This window comes from Syngnathus scovelli, chromosome 9, assembly GCF_024217435.2.
Source record: "Syngnathus scovelli strain Florida chromosome 9, RoL_Ssco_1.2, whole genome shotgun sequence".
NCBI classification, from domain to species: Eukaryota; Metazoa; Chordata; class Actinopteri; order Syngnathiformes; family Syngnathidae; genus Syngnathus; species Syngnathus scovelli.
The window spans coordinates 10,617,664-10,637,825 of NC_090855.1; the positions used below are offsets into that span (position 1 = coordinate 10,617,664).

At 42.3% G+C, this 20,162-nt stretch overlaps 2 protein-coding genes across 5 annotated transcripts in view; both read right to left on the reverse strand.

Moving 5' to 3' along the window:
* Window positions 1-15,472, reverse strand: part of myom3 (myomesin 3) — a 33,910-nt gene extending 18,438 nt beyond the window's left edge. The window contains exons 1-8 of one of the 4 annotated variants that reach the window (XM_049730554.2): window positions 14,849-15,472; window positions 8,146-8,271; window positions 5,295-5,402; window positions 1,540-1,693; window positions 1,314-1,471; window positions 597-689; window positions 436-524; window positions 92-136 (exon numbers count right to left, since the gene is read on the reverse strand). In XM_049730554.2, coding sequence (XP_049586511.1) covers window positions 92-136; window positions 436-524; window positions 597-689; window positions 1,314-1,471; window positions 1,540-1,693; window positions 5,295-5,402; window positions 8,146-8,252 — 754 coding nt within the window. In that variant the 5' untranslated portion in view covers window positions 8,253-8,271; window positions 14,849-15,472. Of the gene's footprint in view, window positions 1-91; window positions 137-435; window positions 525-596; window positions 690-1,313; window positions 1,472-1,539; window positions 1,694-5,294; window positions 5,403-6,508; window positions 6,673-7,313; window positions 7,457-8,145; window positions 8,272-9,910; window positions 10,099-14,848 lie in introns of those variants that run through there. The other 3 variants (XM_049730553.2, XM_049730555.2, XM_049730556.1) reach the window with 3 other exon arrangements.
* ifnlr1 (interferon lambda receptor 1) lies at window positions 14,849-19,839 on the reverse strand. The gene is made up of 6 exons (XM_049730566.2): window positions 16,939-19,839; window positions 16,266-16,392; window positions 15,999-16,171; window positions 15,744-15,870; window positions 15,525-15,666; window positions 14,849-14,988 (listed from the first exon to the last, which is right to left on the reverse strand). The coding sequence occupies exons 1-5, from the start codon at window positions 16,976-16,978 to the stop codon at window positions 15,627-15,629; spliced, it is 507 nt and encodes a 168-aa protein (XP_049586523.1). The 5' UTR covers window positions 16,979-19,839; the 3' UTR covers window positions 14,849-14,988; window positions 15,525-15,626.
* Window positions 19,840-20,162: the final 323 nt, after the last annotated feature.

Consider the following 20,162-nt stretch of genomic DNA (forward strand, 5'->3'; position numbering starts at 1 on the left):
ACCAAACAGTGACTATTGACATACTGTTATAGAATCTTGTGGAACATTCATAGGGTAAAATAAATGTAAACATTCATTAGAGGGAGCTTACCACGAGTCCGGGAATCATCTGAACCAGCAATGGCTCCTTTATACGCTGCGTGGCGAGGCAGCACCCATCCAAAATGGAGATACAGAAAAAAAAAGTTTGTATTTAAGAGAATGAGAGGACACACCAGTTCAAAGTCATTGCCGTGGCACACCGACTCTTCTCCATCTACCTTTTGAATTCATTATGCATGAGTACTGCAAGATCGTTTATGGGAACACTACTTGGCTGTGCAATATGTGAAAATGGCATCTAGAGTGTGTCAAATCAGATTGTGGGGCCAATCGTTGATACCATGTACGTAAAATACTGACCTATATATTACCCTGTGTCGATGAATTACTCACAGTTCACCACCAGTGTGGCAAAGGTCATAGCTTCACCCAGAGGACTTTTGGCCACCACTTTGTACACGCCGGCGTCATCAGGAGAGCATCTAATGGGACAAAGTAAAAGGTATAAGGCACATTTCTGGACTGTTACCATAAGTAGATTTCTAGTTCCATACCGTCTGATCTCCAGGTAATTAAGACCGAATTCTTGCTGAAGCCCGTAATTCCACGGCATGTCAGGCTTTTTCAGCACCTTACCGTCTTTGTACCTTCGAGACACAATCAATCAACAATTGATTGCATAAATTGAACTTATAAGCAACACAGATTGCGACGGTACGGAGGGAAGCTAACAAAACATTATTGTACCCTTGCGATCGTTGATTCATTCCATCCAGTAGCCTAAGATTTCATTTTTAACAAAGAAAGTGGGACTTTTGAAGAAAAAATATTTCTATATATTTGGTGTTAATCAGATGGAGTGGGAATTTGACCCGAGGGTTTTTTTGATGTCTTCGCATAAATGCAATTTTAATGCCGTTCCGTCGTTATGCTGAATATTTATTAATAAGACCTCTACCTTCCATCCATCCATCTTTTCTAGCGCTTGTCCTCATTAGAATCTCGTGTGAGCTGGAGCCTTTTCCAACTGACTAGGCAAGAGGTGAGTTACGCCTTGCCAGCCACTTGCAGGGAACATTTTGACAAACGACTTGCGTGAACCTTTTCAAAGACCCTAACTTGCATAGTTTTGAAATAAAAAAAACAGGCCGCAACGGAGATTTGTACCAGGAACCTTGGAACTGCGTTGCAAATTTGCTAACTGGCAGTTTGACACAAGACCACCTGGCGCAGAAAGACTGGTTAGCAGATCCACATCTGAAACGTCTTACCATGTGACCTGAGGAGCTGGGCAGCCTTGGACCACGCAGGCAAACTGCACCGTCATCCCCTCCCAGACCGTGTGAGCCCTAAGTGGCACACCGAAGTCTGGCACCTTCTGACTTAGACGCTCCAGATACTCCAAATACTCGTCCGCCTTCCTTTGTGCCTGAAGCGTTGCAAAACACAAATTCAATTATGTATTTTTAAGTCCAAATGACATCTCACAATATTTACCTCGTTGCGAAGGGCCATCTTGTCCACACGTGTGCGTAGCAAACGCTGGTTCCGCATCATCCTCACATCAAATTTCTCATACTCGTTTCCAAACATCGTCCACTCGTCTCGATGGTAGCTTTTGTCGGCCACTCGAGTTTCCCTTAAGATTTCCCTGGATGACGTAATAATCAATTAAACGACGATGAAGAATTGGATTGATTGTATCATAAAACATGACCGAAATCTGGGCCCGAGCAGCCATCTAAAATTTTCCGCAACTTCCCCAGTAGGTAGACTGACTACATTTTGATTGCTCGTTCATCTAAAAAGAAAACATTTGGTATGCATTTTACTAGCTAGCTAATTGGCTAACTGGCTAACGAACTAACTGACTATCTAGAAAACAAATTAACTTTTCCCCGGTCAAGCATTAAAGACTTGTAGAATCTATGCCAGAGTGCATTGCAGGCGGTGCCATTTTTAAAATGATTACAGCTATATAAAGAAAAACGTTCCCAGACAAACTTAAAGGCCTTGATATTTAATCATGAAGCAGGAATAAGCGATTCTAGTGGCCCGTGATGACACTTCCCAAATACATTTCATGTTTTTTTTTTTTAATGTGCCTTGCCATCTCCGTTGTCGTCTACAGCCAGCTAGCTAAGCGCGCACACTAAAACTTGCATAAGTAGAACGTTTTAATATGACACTCATCGCCAGGGGCGCGCCTTTCGTGATCTATCGCGTGATTAAATATTCACAAACGCAGCTCTGATCTATGACGACCGCTCTGGCACGAAGGGCTGAACAAGTAGTTGGGATAATTGGCAACGAAATGTACAAACAGCATAAATCCACACGTATTCTCATGCGTGCAAAACCACTCTCCAGAAAGCTGCGGCTCCTTTAATACTGTTTGTGACCTTTCCTGTCACAAACTCTTTTTAAAAATCAGGGATCAGACAGCTGGTCCTAAAGCAAAAGGGCCGAGAACTCATCCAGCCAGCGGGAGTGAGATTGTTTATGGCTTAATTTCTACACTGGAGGACATTTTTAATATTTATTAGCAATGTAGAGGACAGCTCCTGTCAAGACAAAACATTCACGCATCCATCTGTCAATCTAACGTTATGCTTCAGAGGATGTGCTGCTGAAGAAGCCATTTGGAGACACGCACAAATTAATCTTGCTCTTGACACGTTTCTCTCCCTTCACTTCTTCCCACTCCTCTGTGAAGTTGAACTGAGTTAAATTTTCATTCGCTGAAATTTTATCTTCTAGTTTTTGTTCAAATGTTACATCACATAATTTTAATCATTTAATTCTCCTGCTCTTTCTCTGTAACTCCTCTGTCTGTCTTTTAACTGATTTCTTTGCAAGTATGGAAACATAAAATTAAATGTGGGGCTCTCCAAGGTTCAATTTTAGGCCTAATACCTTTTAATCTTTATATGCTTCTGCTTGGGGATGTCATCAGGAGACATGGTGTCAGCTTCCAGAATGACGCAAAGTGAGAAAATGGAGGATTACCCTTCCAAACAAACTCTTCTCACCCTTGCTATACTCCGTCAGGAGAGTGTCTACACTGCTAAGAGATGTTTTATGTTTATCATTTCATGAATCATTTATATTTATTTCACATTTATTTCAGTTTGTTAGTTGCTTGGTATTAAATATATTTTTCATTTATATTTTTGATCGTCTTTTATGTGGTTGGTTTCAAAGGATTCGTTGAAATAGTACTTTTTCTAGTCTGTTACTGACAAGCTTGGGGAAAAAAAGACTCACACCTGCTACCTTTCCTTCCTTTTTCTGAGAGGTGTCAATCCTCAAGGGGTCTTAACAGATGGAGAAATCCAAAGGTGAGAGCCAAGCACATTAGTGGTAAGGAGACTGGGTTGGGATTGGTTGATGACTGTTGAAAAAAGTTGCCCCGCAGACGATTCCTGCAGCTGAGGTTCATTACTGTCACGTTTTGTCTTTCAGGGCGCATCAGATGTCATCCTCTATACTCTTCGCTCGCCCTCTGCAAGTCCAAAATAACTGCTTGTCTTCTTCACTTGCAGTGTGACAGCTTGTCTGCTTATAGAATTGAGCCACACTCATTGTTCAATCAGGAGTTCCTGTCCCGACAGGTACCGTGCACTTTGACATGTCCCATTGGGCTAATTATTGGATTCCTAAGTAACTACACATTTTTTTAAAAGGCCAAAAAGGGGAAGATGTGTTCCCAAGATGGACAAGTCAAATGTCAAGAATGTGAAAAGTAGTAACTTAAGGCCAAGGCTGAATTGCTGGGGCTAATTAAATGTCCCACTTGGAACATAATATCCGAGTTTTCCCTTAATGGTCCAGTTTTAAGTTAGAGGCAACTGTGCTCTTAGTAAAAAAAAAAAAAATTACTCTGGAGCACAAAATAAAACAAATGTAATTTGCATTTTACTTTTCAGGGTTTGGCCTCCTCTCTGAAATATGGACTGGAACTTCAGTGGACCTGATGGATCCAAAAAGGGTCAGTAATGGCCTATACATGCTAAGCTGGCACACTCAGACACATGCAAGCAGGACAGCAGACATTCTTATAAGTACATTTAACAAAGAGGCAGTGTTTCTTGTCTGGGATTATTTTTAGATCCATACATGACAGCCGAGGAGGATTTCTTGCCCTCCTTTCCATGATAACGAGATGCGCGACATGTAAAAGGTGACAAGACATGTTATCTCATCCCCAGAACGATAAATAAATCAACCTATTCTCCATCTTTCAAATTATAAAGACTCTCAGTGGGGAAAGAATTTGAAATGCAAGGCAGTGAGCATAAAAGAGTCAAGACCAATAAGACAGCTGTACCAAATGACGAATTAACCAGAGAGTGAATGACCCAAAAATGGTTGAAACTTCTCAAGTGGAACAAAAAGTACAGGTAGAAATAAATAACTAGGTGTTGGAACTTTCTTCTATAAAAAAATCTAGCTCAGGTTTAAACGACAAATTTCCTTCTAAAATGAAATTGAATAGGAGCTAGGAGAGCGTTGTGAAATTGTGGCTGGCACGTCCGCCGCACAGTTCGAAGGTTCCGATGGCAGCTCCATCCTTCCTGTGTGGAGTTTATATTCAAATGCGACTATTCAGTCTTTTCGAAAATGTATTTATGGAAGGATGAATTGCAGCAGGCGTTAGCATAAATGAAAACGGCTGCACTCAATGACTCCTTCGAGGGTCCTTTTGGTGAAAAAGGACACGTGTCCGCTATCCGGCCTTCCGTAGATAAATGGGGGAGAAGAGGAGCCCTGATTTTCGACCTTTGTCAAAAAATGAGAATCTAGCTTTTAGTTTACGGAGCCGAACATTTGAATCCACTCCAACTAAATACGGAGCAGAGAGCTCACGGTGATCGCCCAGGAAGAAAATCATCAAGTTCTCAACTGTTTCCATTTGGTGTTGACAAAAGCCTTCATAAAATTAGATTCGGAATACAATAGCGCCCCGTGGCTTTGATTGATTTTCCGATTGAAACAGCTGCCAAGATGATTGCCAAATGTTTGTGCCTGCCACCAAAGTTACATTTCCAACCAGTGGTGCCGGCAGTTCTTATTTATCTTATTTGTCTGCGCCGCTTGTCTTTTAAGATCCCAAATATATTGCCTGCTGTTATTTATTTGATTTCACTCCCACTGCGCCGTCGAATTGTTTTAGCAGCAGTTCATAATTGTCAAAGAACGTGGAAAAAATGCCCAGCATCTGCGACGCACTCGACTCGATTGTATCTCACCATGTTCGGTGACGGGGGACGTTTTCCACGTTGAGGATCTCCTTAACGGACATCACGTCAGCGGGGATGATGGGAACAAGATTAGAGTATGGGACGACTTCCTCCTCGCTGTCAAAGAGAGAGAATGAAAGTGATTAGTGTTGATCTAAACTTGACACTTGAGCTTCTTTCTACATCACAGCTGTAATCGAAGATCTAGAATGGAGAACAGATAATTAGATGACAACAGCATGGACTGAGTGAACATCTGTAATTTTTTAAAATTAATTTAATTTTATTGCATTTTTTTTTACTTCAACTCCACCCTGAGAGACTGCAAAACAATTGGAAAACAGTACTCGACATTTCAGTCTCTTTGTATTCATTCGATGATGCTGGAAGGCTTTAGCTGATTCCCTATTAAGGGTAAAACATCTCAAAGTTGAATTTCCTCTACCTTGGTAGAAAAAAATGACAGCTCCTATCTCCGCAGACAGTAAGGGGCTTAAAGGGATGTGGAAACTCTTGTGACAAAGGTGCAAAAGTCAACAAAGACAAACAAAACAGCAAAGTCTCGGTAAGAGCGTCTTGACAGGCGGCCCGCTCTTTGAAATGTCAATAGCGCTAATACCCCATGTCAGCGTGACGTTAGGGGATAAGCCGGCGAGTGAGCTTCTTTGCCACTTGTAGGTGTTTATTTGCTGTTGTTTGTTTTATACCAAGACGGAGCTTGCCAATCTGCGTTTTCTTTATATATAAACGGCGCATTAAGCCATCCTTCTCAAGAGGTTGGTGTTAATGAGGCTAGCGGAGGCCTCTCCGCGTCACATGGCATGTTTGTTTTGGCCTTTCTCTTCCACGAGAGGCCTCTTCTCCTCTTGTGGCACAAAATCGAATCCACCGCATGACCTGTTTTCGCTTAAGTGAGATGAAGCTGACGAGCACATTGCGCTCATACACACACGCGCACACGCACGGTCTATCGGGAGTTTATATAATAAGGTAGAACAAGGGCCTCTGATGTGATCATGAGACGGTTAAGACAATAAAGCTCATCGGGTATTTCTATCATAGTCTTTTATGTATGCTATGCAGCCGTTGTTTTGCTTGAGATTCTATCTCTACACTAAAGGCGACTTGAATACAATCGCAAAATATTTGTAATTGATGCGTGTAAGTCTACGCCAAAGTAGCGGCGTGTCCACTTAAAGCATGCAACAATGGAGTTAGCTGACCTTTAGCGGGCCTCTGAACAAGAGAAACATTGGCTAGTCCAACGTCAAGGTCACTTGAGGCATCCTTGTAATGGGAGAAGGGGGTGGGGTTTTTAATCCATTGATGACTGATGCACTCTCAGTATTTGAATTTGTAAGCAGAGGCTGACTTAGGTAGCAGTCGTCGGTTGGAGATTTGTCCGTCTGTGCTTTGTTGCAAATTATTTAATATTTTTGACAAGTAGTCGACTGAAGACTCCAGCGAGGCGCAAAGGTGTCATTGAAAAGCATGCTGTTATTTGATCGTCAAATGAGCGGCGTCTTATCTATTTGCTCAGGTGCCACAAGCTAGCTTCCGTTGCGAGCTCGCAAGCCCCGAGGCGTCGTTTTCAACCGAGCCCCTCGTTTTAAAAATGGCTATGCAAATCCTCACACCACTCCTCGTTGTTCTTTTTTGTTTGCAAGCTGTGGAAATTCTCCATGTGTTTCATCGCACGGAACAACTTCTGCTTTTTTTTTTTTGAGGTCTTATTTTCGTTTCTTTCTTCTTTGTATAGAGTCCCTTTGAGAGCGAGCTGAAAGGCCGAGGCCGTTGAATTATGTAGCGTGCAGTATCGCTCCGGCACGCAGACGCCGTCACATGCATATAAACGACTGACAAACACACGAGGCGCACGCCACCTTGCATTGTTTGCACTTTGCCAACATTAATAACAGCTTCCTCAATTTCTCGCAGAAAGGGGAAATAAAAAAGGGGAAAAAAATCGCAGGCAGCGCGAGTAAACAGCGAGACGAGTCCGACAAGCGCTCAGTTCTTAAATCAAACCTGAAAGGCTTCCACGGAGGAGGAAATTTCACAGTGCTACCTCCCGCTATCGCGTCTGCTTTATAGTTTCTGACTGGAGGCACGTTGTCGTGCGGGTTCTTCGCCTGTCCGTCACATTTCCCGTTTGAGGCTCATCTCAGGCAAGCCTTCGGGCTCTGTCTTTGAATTTTGCATTAACATTTTGTGGAGTGATGCGTGAGGATTTGCCTAGTCATAAAACTCTCGGGTTCCACGCAGAGATCCTGCATAATTGCCATATCGGAGCTGTTTAGAAAGAACACAGCATCTCCCAAAATCAGATATTGCTTGGCAACATCAGTGTACGAAAATGGACGAAGTTACCGGAGCTAAACCTGATGCCCCTGTCCCTACATGGTGGAGTTAAGGTAGTCTTCGACTTATGACCACGATGAGTTCCGAAAGGCTGTTTTGTGGGTCAAATTATTTGTCAGTCAAAGAAATTTCCAGAAAAATCTGAAAATATCCAAAAGTATTTTATCTGGTCTGGCACGCATATTTCAGGGGATGGCGATGCCCTGGTAACCCCCCCCCAGCAGTGCCAGTGCTTGGTTTGTATCTACGAATGTTCTAAAAATAATAAATTAGGATAATAAAATAAAAAAACTAAACAATAATTCAGAAATAAATGCAAATAAATTTGATCAGATCCAGGCTCCCCAAAAGACCATTTTTGTTTTGAATTATTAGCATTCAGTTCAAAAGATCTTGCAGATGTGTGTGCGTGTGTGCATGTGTGTGCGTGTGTGTGTGTGTGTGTGTGTAAGCACCAGGTCCCTGCGAATCTGGTGTGTACAAACACTTGGTGTCGCACCTCGAGGTGAAGGTCTTCTTGTTACTGCGCGATGACACCTTCATGCTGTGAGACATCCTGGATTTCTCTTCCTCCAGCTCTCGATGCATCACCGTCCTGGTTTCCATGGTAACTCCCAATAGGCACCTGTAGGTACGTGGGAGGAAAGTAGTTCAGAGCGATTTTTTGTTCTGAAGCTAAGCAACAACATTCAAACATAAATTGTTTTTTCTAAAAGCGGAAAAATTCAGTTAAATTCTGTGGGGAAAATATCCGTTTGAAATGTTCCGCTTTTTAAGTCGTTGCTGAGTCAATGTGAACGGGCTGAGGTGTTTTCGGCCTAGTAAACACCTTCTTTCCGACCTTATTAAATGAATCACCCTTTTTGTTTTGCCCCTAATGACTGCCCCGTCGAGCTCCGGCGCTCTCTTGGCCGCCATTAATCATCACAGCTGTTCCCGCTAAGCGAACGGTCTTATGCGACCAAACAAACAAATTCAGGTTGCCGTTGAGTTATAGCTTCATTCGCCCACTTGTACAAACGGCGGCCATTTAAACAAATGTAATGCGTCTCTTTCAATTAAGTCGTTGATGGGAGCCCGTAGGCTAATGTACCTCCCTTGTTGGCCTCTTACTGTCTCTGCGGTGTTAAGACAAGTTTTTTTTTTTTTTTTTTTTTTAATTAACTGACATCTTTATTCCCAATTAATTGGAAATAAATCTGTATCCAAACACAACTGCACTTTTTCTTTACAGTAAATAGTCCCAGCAGTAAAGATCATATTTGAACATTTTTCATTAAAATTCCATCTTCAGCGTCTATTAGAGAGAAGGCTGCTACTTGTAAAATAGAAAATTATACTGTCAACAAATGACCAATGAATACAAAGTATTTCCTGTTGTTATTGTTAGAGGGGAAACACTTCATCCAAACTGAGAACAAACTCGCTCTCTTGCCCCTCCCTCTCCCCGCGGAGTGTCATTAAATCCTGTATCCATTGTGGCCTTTAAAATAAAAGACCAGGCCAAAAAAAAGTCTGTCTGACGTAAAGGAACGAGGAAAATCGAGCTGGCAACACACGCTGGCTCATCAGCGTGGTGCAGATGCAGACTTTGAGGCACTGCTGGTTTTATGTCAACGAGGCTAGCCGTGTGCTATAAAGTGTACGTAACCTTTACAGCACAAGACGGGAAATCTGCACGCCACCTGTGCTAAATCACGTCTGTGGACATTTGTCAGCGCCATCATTAAAAAAAATTTGCATTTTAGCATTTTCAAATATTTCATTCTTTTTTTTTTTCTAGCGCGTAGCCTAACTAGCATCACGGGTAAACCTAACATTTAAACTCGTTAACAGAAAACTTTAAAAACATTTTAAAGTAAAGAAATAAAAGTACATTTTTTAATACATAACAGAATGGTTTGAAATTGTTTGTAGAGGAACTTAATCAAAGGCAAAGTTTTTAACCTGGACGTTGGCAGTTAATTGTCTTTTTTATGAAAGGATAATGAAGTAATGAAGACTTTGTATTGAACAGCGGACACCATCTTACAATCGGCCTAGAGCCGCAAAAGTTTGGAAAACACGGCTCAAAGCTAACACTTGCATTATTAATTCATCACAGATTTAAATGATAATGGTCACCTGCTTTATTGAAACTTTAAAGATATGAATACAGCCGTACTCTGAAACCATTTTGTTATTAAGTGCTAAAAGCTACAATTGCATGTGGCTAAACAATCAAAAATAAAATTCTGTTTTGAAAATTTTTGGATGTCACTCACACTTTTTCTCAAGCAAACAAGTCGAATCCGCCGGATCGCAACGTTTCCCCAAATCAACACTGTGTAAGCTCTCTGTAGTTCTGTTTCTGTCTCATCCCTTTGTGGTCCGTCCGGATGAAGCGACGCAAAGCTCCGACACTGTAAAGTCGTCAAATATAGATCCATGACCACCTCCCCATGCCTGCAGTCCCGCGCGCGCACATACACAAACAGTAGTCAGGTCGAATTAAAAGCCTTTCGCTGGCTACGGGATATGATGAATGACCAGAGCAGCTGATGGGAACAGCCGGAATGCTTTCGGGAGAACAACGGCCTTTGCGTCTTGTCTTGATAACTTTGACTGAGATAGATATGCTTCTTTAATGGAGTGAAGCCTCTCTAAAGTCTAGTTAGTTGTATTTGGAATTTGACCAAAAGACCTCTGGTCCTCACGAGGCCTCAATTCATCAAGTGTCAAAGGATCAACTTGCTTTTTGTCCAAATGAATGACGTCAGAAAAGAAACATTGTTAAACAAAAAAAAACCTTCAGTATTTAATCCTGAATACTCGTTAAAAGCCAAGTCGTTTTTGTTGTTGTTTCTCTCTGCAAATATTACTTTTCTACTCAAGCAGGCATCATCATATGGGAGGTTGGAGCGTTATTTATAAGCTCTTAAGTGGGCTGTGGAATATATGCAGCACAATATGAGCTTGGCTTTCCAAGCCTGCCCGTCTCATCGTGACACCAGCAATGACTATCAGACTAAGAATAACTGGTGGGACAAAGCAGCTGAGAGAGAGGCTGGCTACCTTTTATTAGTGAGACTTCCTCGTCCGCCGGGGATCGGCTCAGGGCTTTAATTACTCGTAGGGGATTTCCATTAAACTTGAGTAGACTTGGTGGAAATGGTGTGCTAAAGTCCAACAAGCAACCAAAACTAGTTATTTTGAAACTTTGAGTTGAGTGGAAAAAGTTGAACATCTCTGGTGACCTTTTTGTCTTCTTGTGGAAAATAGGCGCTGCCAGGGTACTTCCTGGTGGCAGAAAGTGACTACTACTGAAAATGATGACATATTTTAATAACAAAATTGTCATCAACACGTTCACAGTTGTGGAAGACATGTTTCTCACTGGTAAAATGTTTGGTTGGGTTGTCTTTGAGTCATTTAGCAAAAGATAATGGCTAGCCTACAAGCTAACATCGACTACGTAGTGTGCTGTCCAGTTCTGTATGTGCCATTAATCTTATAATTCAGAAATACTATCTTTGAAAAGACTTGCGGAATTTTGTGTTCCAGTGATGCAAATAGAGGCATTGCTTGAAAAAACAATTTGACTGCAGTTCCCCCAGATATTCACTGACATCACGTGTCCGCTTGCAGAGCGCCCGAGGTACGAAATATGTAATGAGTTTGTCTGGCTGCGACGCGGAGGGCATAATGTTGAAAATGACTCTATTAATCATTCATGTTATTCCCTACACACGCTTATGTATTATGAATAAAAGGCGGCGTTTGGCCCGTGCGCCCCGCAAACATTTATTCCCCGTCTTCTCAAATGAAAGCGCTAACACTGTGATGTAGCCATTTTGTCTGATCAAGATGTTAAGAAACATCTCTTTGGAGTGGCTAGAAACAACCAAATCCAAACCGCTAAAGAGTCCAGGCAGCTTCAATCTATTCACTGGCAAACCTTCGCTTACTTTCCCTCTCTTGTCCCCATCAATGGGCCGGTTACAAAGCAAGACAACAGAAGTTTTCGGCAAAGCGATGGCTTCCAGCTAATTTGAACATGATTTGGTTTGATGCAGGAGCATGTTGGGAAATTTCTCAAAGGGAATGCTTAAAACAAAATTTATCATATAATTTTTTTGTCATCAGATTTTTCTCTAGGTGAAACTTGGTTCATTGTCACTTCTCAGAGAAATGGGCAGTAACAAAACCAGTAATCATTTTACATACAATGAAAAAAAATAGTTGTCTGCATTGAGTTTCATCATAAAATTGTATTACTAATCATTTTACTCTCTTTTATGCATCTTTAGCTGGCTATTTTCAAAATATGACTACATTTCACCGGATTATGATATCCCAGTAAGAAAAATTTATACAATTAATGAACGTCTCATTGTACTTTTAATCATGTATCAGTGCAGCTAATTTACACAATCTGCTCCCCGCACTGATTTTCTCCGTCCATGACTGAAGAGCTCTGATGGGCGAAGAGTCGCCATTAAGAGAGTTGCGACAATACAGAAATACGTTCATGTGAGAGCTAAAAGGTAAGCAGAGCTGCAGAACTGTTACCTTCTTATTAAAATGGTGTAAAGAATCACGCACAAAATATCTCCCTTAAATCTATATCACAGCCAAAAGCAAATGTCTCGATTTTATTAGACAAAAATCGGAGTGACTTTATCAGATCTGTATTCCCACGTCTATCTGAATGACCTGTAACGCCTGACCGTATTCCACGATACACATCTCTAACTGACCAGCACTAATTACATCTGCACTCATGGGAAATTAAAGGCAGGCTATAGGTGTTTTTTTTTTTAATTTACCATAGAGGCAAATGAAAAACATCATAAACGTCCGTGTTGCTGGGATGCACTCAGATGTCAGCGTGTAAAGTTCATTTCAGCAGAACAGTAAAACTTAATCAGGTTGGAATAAAAATGAAAATGAAATGAAAGCCAGGAGCTACACAGCTCGAGTTTGGGCTCTTCAAAGTGTGGATCATACCTGTTTTTCATAGACCTGTAATCTCGGATCTAGTGACGTGTATACGCAAACACCTTTGAACCCGGCAACCACAAGCCGAGCCGTGATTGGTCGTTACCAGAGCCCTGGGCAACTATGATGTCATTTTCAGTCGAACGCAAGTGTTAAAATGGCCGCCCCCCCCAGGTGAAAATTTTCAATGTAGCCAAAGTCCAAACTTTTCTGGTTTGCTCATTTCCCATAAGTCACATCTCTGTTTTATACAGAACACTCTCTCGTCATTACTTTACAGCTTGTATATCAACAAAAATGCGACCTAAATCTGTTATCAGTGTCACTTGAACCTTGCCCGTAGGCTTTTAAGTATGTTGACCTCTTTATTTACACACAGGTGCGGAACTAGCAAACACTGAAGCGAACAAACCACACCAGAGAGTTAACAGTAAATAGAAATTTGTAAAAAAAACATTGCAAAAAATAAATAAATCACACTTGAAAACATATGTACATCTTCATAAACAATGATAAGTCAACAGGGTTGAAGGAGATAACGTTGATTTATGATGTTGCAAATGAGTGTCTTGTGACAACTTTGCCTCTTGTTGAACAAACTTGACGTCTACCATCTGCCCTCTAATTGTATGAAGCAGAGCACACCCTGTTACCACCTTACGTACACTCTGAAATATTATATAGCGACCAGTGCTTACAACTATTCACAGTAATTCTGACTTTCCTTCTGCGTAAGCATTGGTTAGGCATAGACTGTGGAACGGAAATTAATCTGAAAGGCCAACTGCCTCCACAAATTCGCAATAAAATCCCAAAGTCTTTGGCAAATCACTATAAGACACATTTTTTCTGGTGGAGCTAAAATTGAAAGTCCTTGCGGAGGCAAACGTCGCTGAAAAATACTGTAAACAAAAATAGCTTAAAAAGACCAGGTATTAATCTTGTATTTGTAGTGCCCAATCTTCAAGAAATATTCCTGGCGATTCTGCGTTGTCATTGAACTCCCCATCCTCCGTTTCTGTCGAACTCGTGAAAGTCCAGTCACGGTTACTTCTGATGAAGTCCTGATCATTGTTGGGTGTGGTATCCGGAGGCAACCAGTTTTGTTTGTACCCCGATGCCGGGTTGGTATCACCGGCTGGCAAACTATTGCTTATGTAAATTCCAGGCGACGGAATTTGGTCGCAGTTCATCAGTACCGGCGTCCCGTCGACACACCCAGAGTCTGATGAGTCAAAGCTATCCAAGCGCTTGACAAGAGCCAAAACTGAAACGTTCCCCCCAGATTCCAAGCGGTCGGATAGCAGAGGCTTTCTCTCTACCTGGAAAGCCACAGATGCCAACTTCAATTGTCCGTTGGCGTCTCGCACTGTGTTCAACTGCAGCTGTTCGAACGGATCCACGTCCAGGCGGGATGCGTTTTCCGCAAGGGTCCTTGGAAACTCGTTTGGTTCTGTCGGAACCGCCCCCTCCAGGGAGCTGTAAACGACAGAGGACTGGCTACTGGAGGCCTGGCCTTTTGGCCTGCCCACCGATGAGTTGGTAGCACCCAGCCAGGGTTGACAAGGGTCGTCCTGTGGGGAATAGCCTCCAGGAGGTCTGACGCAAACCCTGTTTGGATTGAGCCTGGCAGAAGCATACTTGTAGACATAGACTGGTTCAGTTTGAGCAGAGACCATCACTCTGCAAATCAGCAGATTCCTCTCTGGGTGTTGGGGGACATTTGGCACTTCTCTGGTGGTACGTATTTCCTATTGTGAAAGGCAAACGACACATTCGGGGAAATGACGTTACCTCGTAGAAACGATCGAGATTCTTACCAAGCTAGCGATTTATCATCAAGCGTCTGCCTACACCCTCTTCAAGTTTAATATAGACATACAAAATACAGGAAGAACATGACACCGTCTTGAGAAACTTGTCTTGAGGTACGTTGGCCCTACTTGAGGTCTAATTTCTTGTTGACGTAGTACAACAGAGAAACATGTTTTCATTGTTCTGCCTACACACAAATATGTCACCACAAAATGATGCTCAGTGAGGCTCTAAACTACTGTCGCAATTACCACAAGTAAATATTTACAGTCATTCAATGCCTTCAACTTTCGGACCCACGTGCCAAATCCTGTGCTACAGGGCCCCGATTTTCCAGTTCAACCACTTTTCCAGATCCATGTGTTTAGTCAGCAAAAGAAGAATATGAGAAGAATGGGGTGACTCACCAGTGACCGAGGTGGCTTCTTGTACATCCCGCCCTTCACGTAGATACACACAGCTCCAAGCAGCACTATGGCAATGATAACCAGGAGGGTGGCGGCCGTAAGCGGCCATGGTAGAATCTTGGCGAGGTCACCTGGGGGAGCTAAGCAGAAGTTTGTTGTGAATGTACGCCGCAAATTCCTAATTTTTTTTGCTGTCAATCTAGATCTCAATCTACTGGTCTCTATTGATAGCATGTTGTCTTGCGGGGACTGAAAAAAGTAAACAAGCCTATTTCGACAGAGTAAGGTGGAAAAAGTAGTGTGCATGATGTTATCGTCTTGGAGTTAGTGACGATCGAGCAGGAGATTATTTTTCACGCAAGGTTTGGTCTCAATAATGGCACAAAGAAGGAAGTCACAAGCACGTTCACATTCTCACGTTTTAACAGAGACACGATTAAAGCAGTTCCTGACAAAATAAAATCAAGAATCAAGAATTTTATTTATTTAACTTTATTTATTTTATTTATGTATTTAGATTGAAATGTATTTAATTTTTTATGTATTTAATTTATTGATGTTATTTATTTAACCATAACATGTATGCCAAAAATGTCTGAAAGGACACTTGGACCCAGAACCTTCTGTGGTCTGAAGTCTCGCAAGCCGTCAATCAAAGTAAGTGATGAGTGCCTACTTCGTAGAGTTGCGCAGAAGTCGGCCTTCTCACTCTCATTGCGACCCCACTCGCACAAAGGCTTATAGAACACATAGCCGCAGTATTCACGTTCGCTGAATTTCAATTGGAACACAAACTGAGCAGACAGGCTGCGGTAATCCTAGACACACATAGGAACAGAAATTGATCAGCCATTGCACAATCCAGTAAGTGAATTATGCAAAATCGTGTTTTTACCGGTTCATCCGACTTTGGGGAGGTGATCTTAAAGGTATATTCAATGGACGTATTGACGGGACCCCTCTTGCTCTTCCTGATGATGTCCGCCACGGAAACATCATTTGGCCCCAACGGAAGCGTGGCACTAACAAACAAGGACGCCGGTGTCACGTCTGTAAACAAGTTGGCTTTGCCCAGAATAGCTGTAGGGGACACGGAATAACGTCCAACACGGCTCAAAATTGACTCCCGTGTATTGACATGCTGACTTACTGTGCGCGACGGGGTTGAACCTGGTGGTGCGTCCGTGGAACCGACCATTGGCGAATACCCGCGCCACGTAATGAACATCGGGGAGCGAAGGGGTTTCCATCGTCAGGTCGCAGTGAAGAGCCGTGATGTTCTGGCACTCGGTCTTGATCTGGAAACGATGTTCCGAATCGTACCTGCAATTAGTTTGGCGGAGCAAATCAAGTTGATACGGCGGGAGTTTTTGTGACCAGCGGCTGTTACGCAATATTTATACCCCTGGTTCTGTACCTCCTGTACTGGACGCTGTAGAGGACCTTTTGGTCTGTGGATGAAGGCTCCGCCGCGATCCAGTTGAGCACATTGTAAAAATTCTTGGACTCAAAGGACACGCGCGTGGCTCCGGTGGAAAGACAAGCTGTCACACACAAACCGAGGGCAAAGTCTATTTGAGTCATTTCAGTGCACGATAATTTTCAGTTTCAAACTAACACCTTCAATCAGTAACATGATGTGTTTTGCTTAACAGGATGACTTTAAGTAAGTTTCGACAAAAACAAAAGTCGCTAGTTGTTTCCCATGAGTACACTTCATGCGTTCTATTTTATAGCCCGAGCGTTTCATAAATAAGTAGCATATACACAATAAAATGAGCCGGGGCTGTATTAGCGTTAAATGTTATCGCCCTTGGAGTCAGTCGCAGGCAAGCAAGACAAAAGATTGAAGCAGTCCATTTGGACAATTTGCATTTTTATCAGCCATGTAATGAGTTCATCAATATCACGTCAGGTGAAGAAGTTCATCTTAAAATAGGGTTTTTCCATTATTGCCTGATATAACATCTCAAATAGACGAGTCCTCCTTGCTTTTAATTCCAGGCATTTTTTGTTTTTACAACATCCAAAAAAACAACAACAATTTGATTAAAAATGGAAAGAACGAATACAATAGAAAAGACACTCACCGTAGCAGAAGAGAAGAATAATGACTTTGACAGAACACATCTTTTCTTGATTGTTTGTTCTCCAAAGTGTTAAACGATAGCAGTGTTACGTATTGTTCAATGTCGCCTTGGGTTTCTCGCCGTCACTGCCAGCCATCCTCAGGGCGCTCTGCTCAAAGGAGTACGCAAGTGTACTTTTATCACCTCACTTCCTGATATTCCGCTCAAAGAATGTCACACCTATTTTTTTTTTTTTAAATTCAACTCTCCTACTCGTGAGTGGCTACAGGTCATCCAGACAAAGCATACCATCCCTCTAAAAGTGAAAGAGAAAGATTAACCGCAATTCCTGGATAACGTATGTCATGAGCATGTTTTTCAGGTTCTCAAACAGGTACACGCTCTAGGATATCTTATTATCATAACGTTTCGCTAGCTGGGTAACAGTGAGTTAGGTGTTCTGTTTCGGGTTTGGTACTTTACAGTTATAATTAGATTTTGGTCTACTTTCAGCCTTGCCCTCAGGGTCGGGAGATTTAGGGTTAGTGGAGATTACGCGAGTGGGTCTGATATACGTGCTGTGGATTAGATTCACCCAATGCAGTCGGAATTTTTGATAGGACTCAAAAAAAGTGCTTCCTTCTTAGGAATATATTATAAGGCAGGGAAAGCAATTTCCTTCATTTAGAATCAGATTTGCTGATAGTACGGTTTTCGTTATAATAGTATATTAGTGCACCGGTTCCGCTGTAATTGAACTCCGACTTGCCCTTGATTGTTGTGTTTATCAGGAATGTTGTCTTGTTTGGGGTGGGCGTTTCATTTACCACAAGGGACGAATATAATAATCTTACATTCTTAGTATGCATATAACTTTTGCTGTGGTGTCAAGGGCCGTGACAGGAAGAAATGCAAGCCACAGAGAATTGGAAGAGTACATGTCTGTACTGCCCTGATTCACACCGCTTGTAGCTGGGCATGGTTTTCAGATCACCCGCCACACTAATGAGGAAAAGGTCTATAGAAAATGGATGGTGGGCGCTTCAATATGCTTTTAACCAACAATAAATCCCACACCATTGGCTCACATCTTAACAATCAATTCAGTTCTCGATATAATAAGGCCATCCAACCGAGTTGCAATGAAATATTGTTAGCTTTCCTTAGCTTGTGATACTGTTAAGTCAATTTCGCATCGCCCGCCTGCCTGTATGAGTCCTCAAGGTCCGGTGTGATGCATTAATCAAGACGACAAAAACAAAACAATTAATAAAGTACATGTTTCGGACCTCTCGCTCTATGCGGCACCTCGGTTTCACTTCACGCCTCGCTGAGCGTTACTGCGAGCGAGAGCCTGTCCTCCCGGCGGAGGCGTCCCCGCTGAGGCCTCCCCCTGAGCGGCGGAAGTGCTTTGATGACGTCTGTTCGCAAAAACGAGATGAAGCGACCCTCTCTCTTCAAGAACATCATCAATGAATCATCGTTGGGCCTGTCTCGGTGAATCACAGGCGGCTCGCTCTCCAGCTTCTTCCCCGTCGCTCAGGCATAGCTACGTCTTTGATCAGTCGACACAGGGGAAGGTGGCAGTTCACCTCACCCAATCTTGGGAACTCACGTGCTACTTTGCACATGTTAGCCTACGGCGTCTCCCACCTAAACACCGTGCCACCCACTGCTGTTGCGAGGCCGAAACATTGCATTCTTTATTTTGGTATTGTTAGATAAAACCAGGGACTGTACGTTGATATTTGTAAGGGTACCATGCTAACTGGAACAGATAATTGTTTGTGCTGAGACAATAGAAAAGTTCTAAAATGGGCAGCTGCAAAGAAGGGTAAACGTACCCAAGACAAAGGTAGCGCCGCTCCAAATACATCACACAATCAAACAGCCATCGCTCAGCAGGGCAAAATAAACAGAGCACAATGACTCGACGGCCTTTTGAAAACATCAATCTTTCGCAGCTTTCTTGGCTCATTGGCGACGCATGACAGATAAATCCCGGAAAGTTAATTAAACACAACAACCAAGGCCACGAGGTGCTGCCATAATGACTCGAGAATGTATGTCGTCCCAAACAAGTACAGGGAAAAACAGATTGAATTCCCTCGACGACACGCCCGTGAATGGGCACATAATGATTTTTTTTTCCACACTGTGCCCTTTTGCATGAATTAATGAGCAATGCTTTTGTATGTCAAAATCATCTGTTGTGTGTCTCGCGGTGAAGGCACTCATTTTAGTTGCCGCTATTAATTGTGCAATGCATGCAGTGACATTATCCCAAGCCATCAATTAATGTTATAATTAATATTGTGGGGTTGAGGATTGGGGGAAGCAATGTGAAGCCAGTGCGCAGCATGAAAATGATGGAAATGCAGCATGAAATTGAATTCATCGTAAGTAATAACTTCCGTTTTCCAACTCAAGTTGTGAATGTGTAGGTTGTGGCTATGAATCACCTGAGCAATAATTTATGAGCATGTTTTACTGATCCCCTGCCAGTGACGGATGAATAGAGTCCGAATTGCTCTAATTCGTTTAGATGCGATGTGGGGGGACAAAAAGCCATTTTCTAAGGAATGAACATTAGTCTTCCCCTTGCCCAAATATGCTTTTGCTTGCCATTTGTCTTTTTTCAAATGACCCTGAGAGGAGTTTGCAAAACCAGATTGTAGAGTTATACTTTTCTACCAGCCTACTACTCATTTTAATATATCGAGGGGAAAATCAAGTCACATTTGTTTGTTGCACACCATACAGAAGCGGATAACACATAGAGAAATGTAAGGAGAGCTGTCTGAGCCAGCGGGACACCAAATACATTTTTATATTAGATCGCAACACTGTGATCCTCCAATTTCAAAACTTAAATCCTTCAAGATGAGTGACTCCCACCCTTCATAATACAAACCAAAACAAACCAAACAAAAATAAACCAAACAAAAATAAACCAAACCAAACCAAAAACAAAAACAAAAACAAAAACAAACTACAACAAAGCACTGACAATGGGGAACTAGCCAAAACAGGAACAGGAACTAGCCTAGACTTTCAGCAAATATCCAAGTATAAGTTTGCCGCCAAAAATCAATGCACATGTGAATTTGCGAATGTCAAACTACGAATATGCAGGGATTCACTGTATATGGCTAGCGTGCCACGTCGGAAATGCTGTCCGTCGCATCATCACTAATGCTCGTGACCTTCATGATCCTAAGATAACTTGGCGACATTTGTCAAGT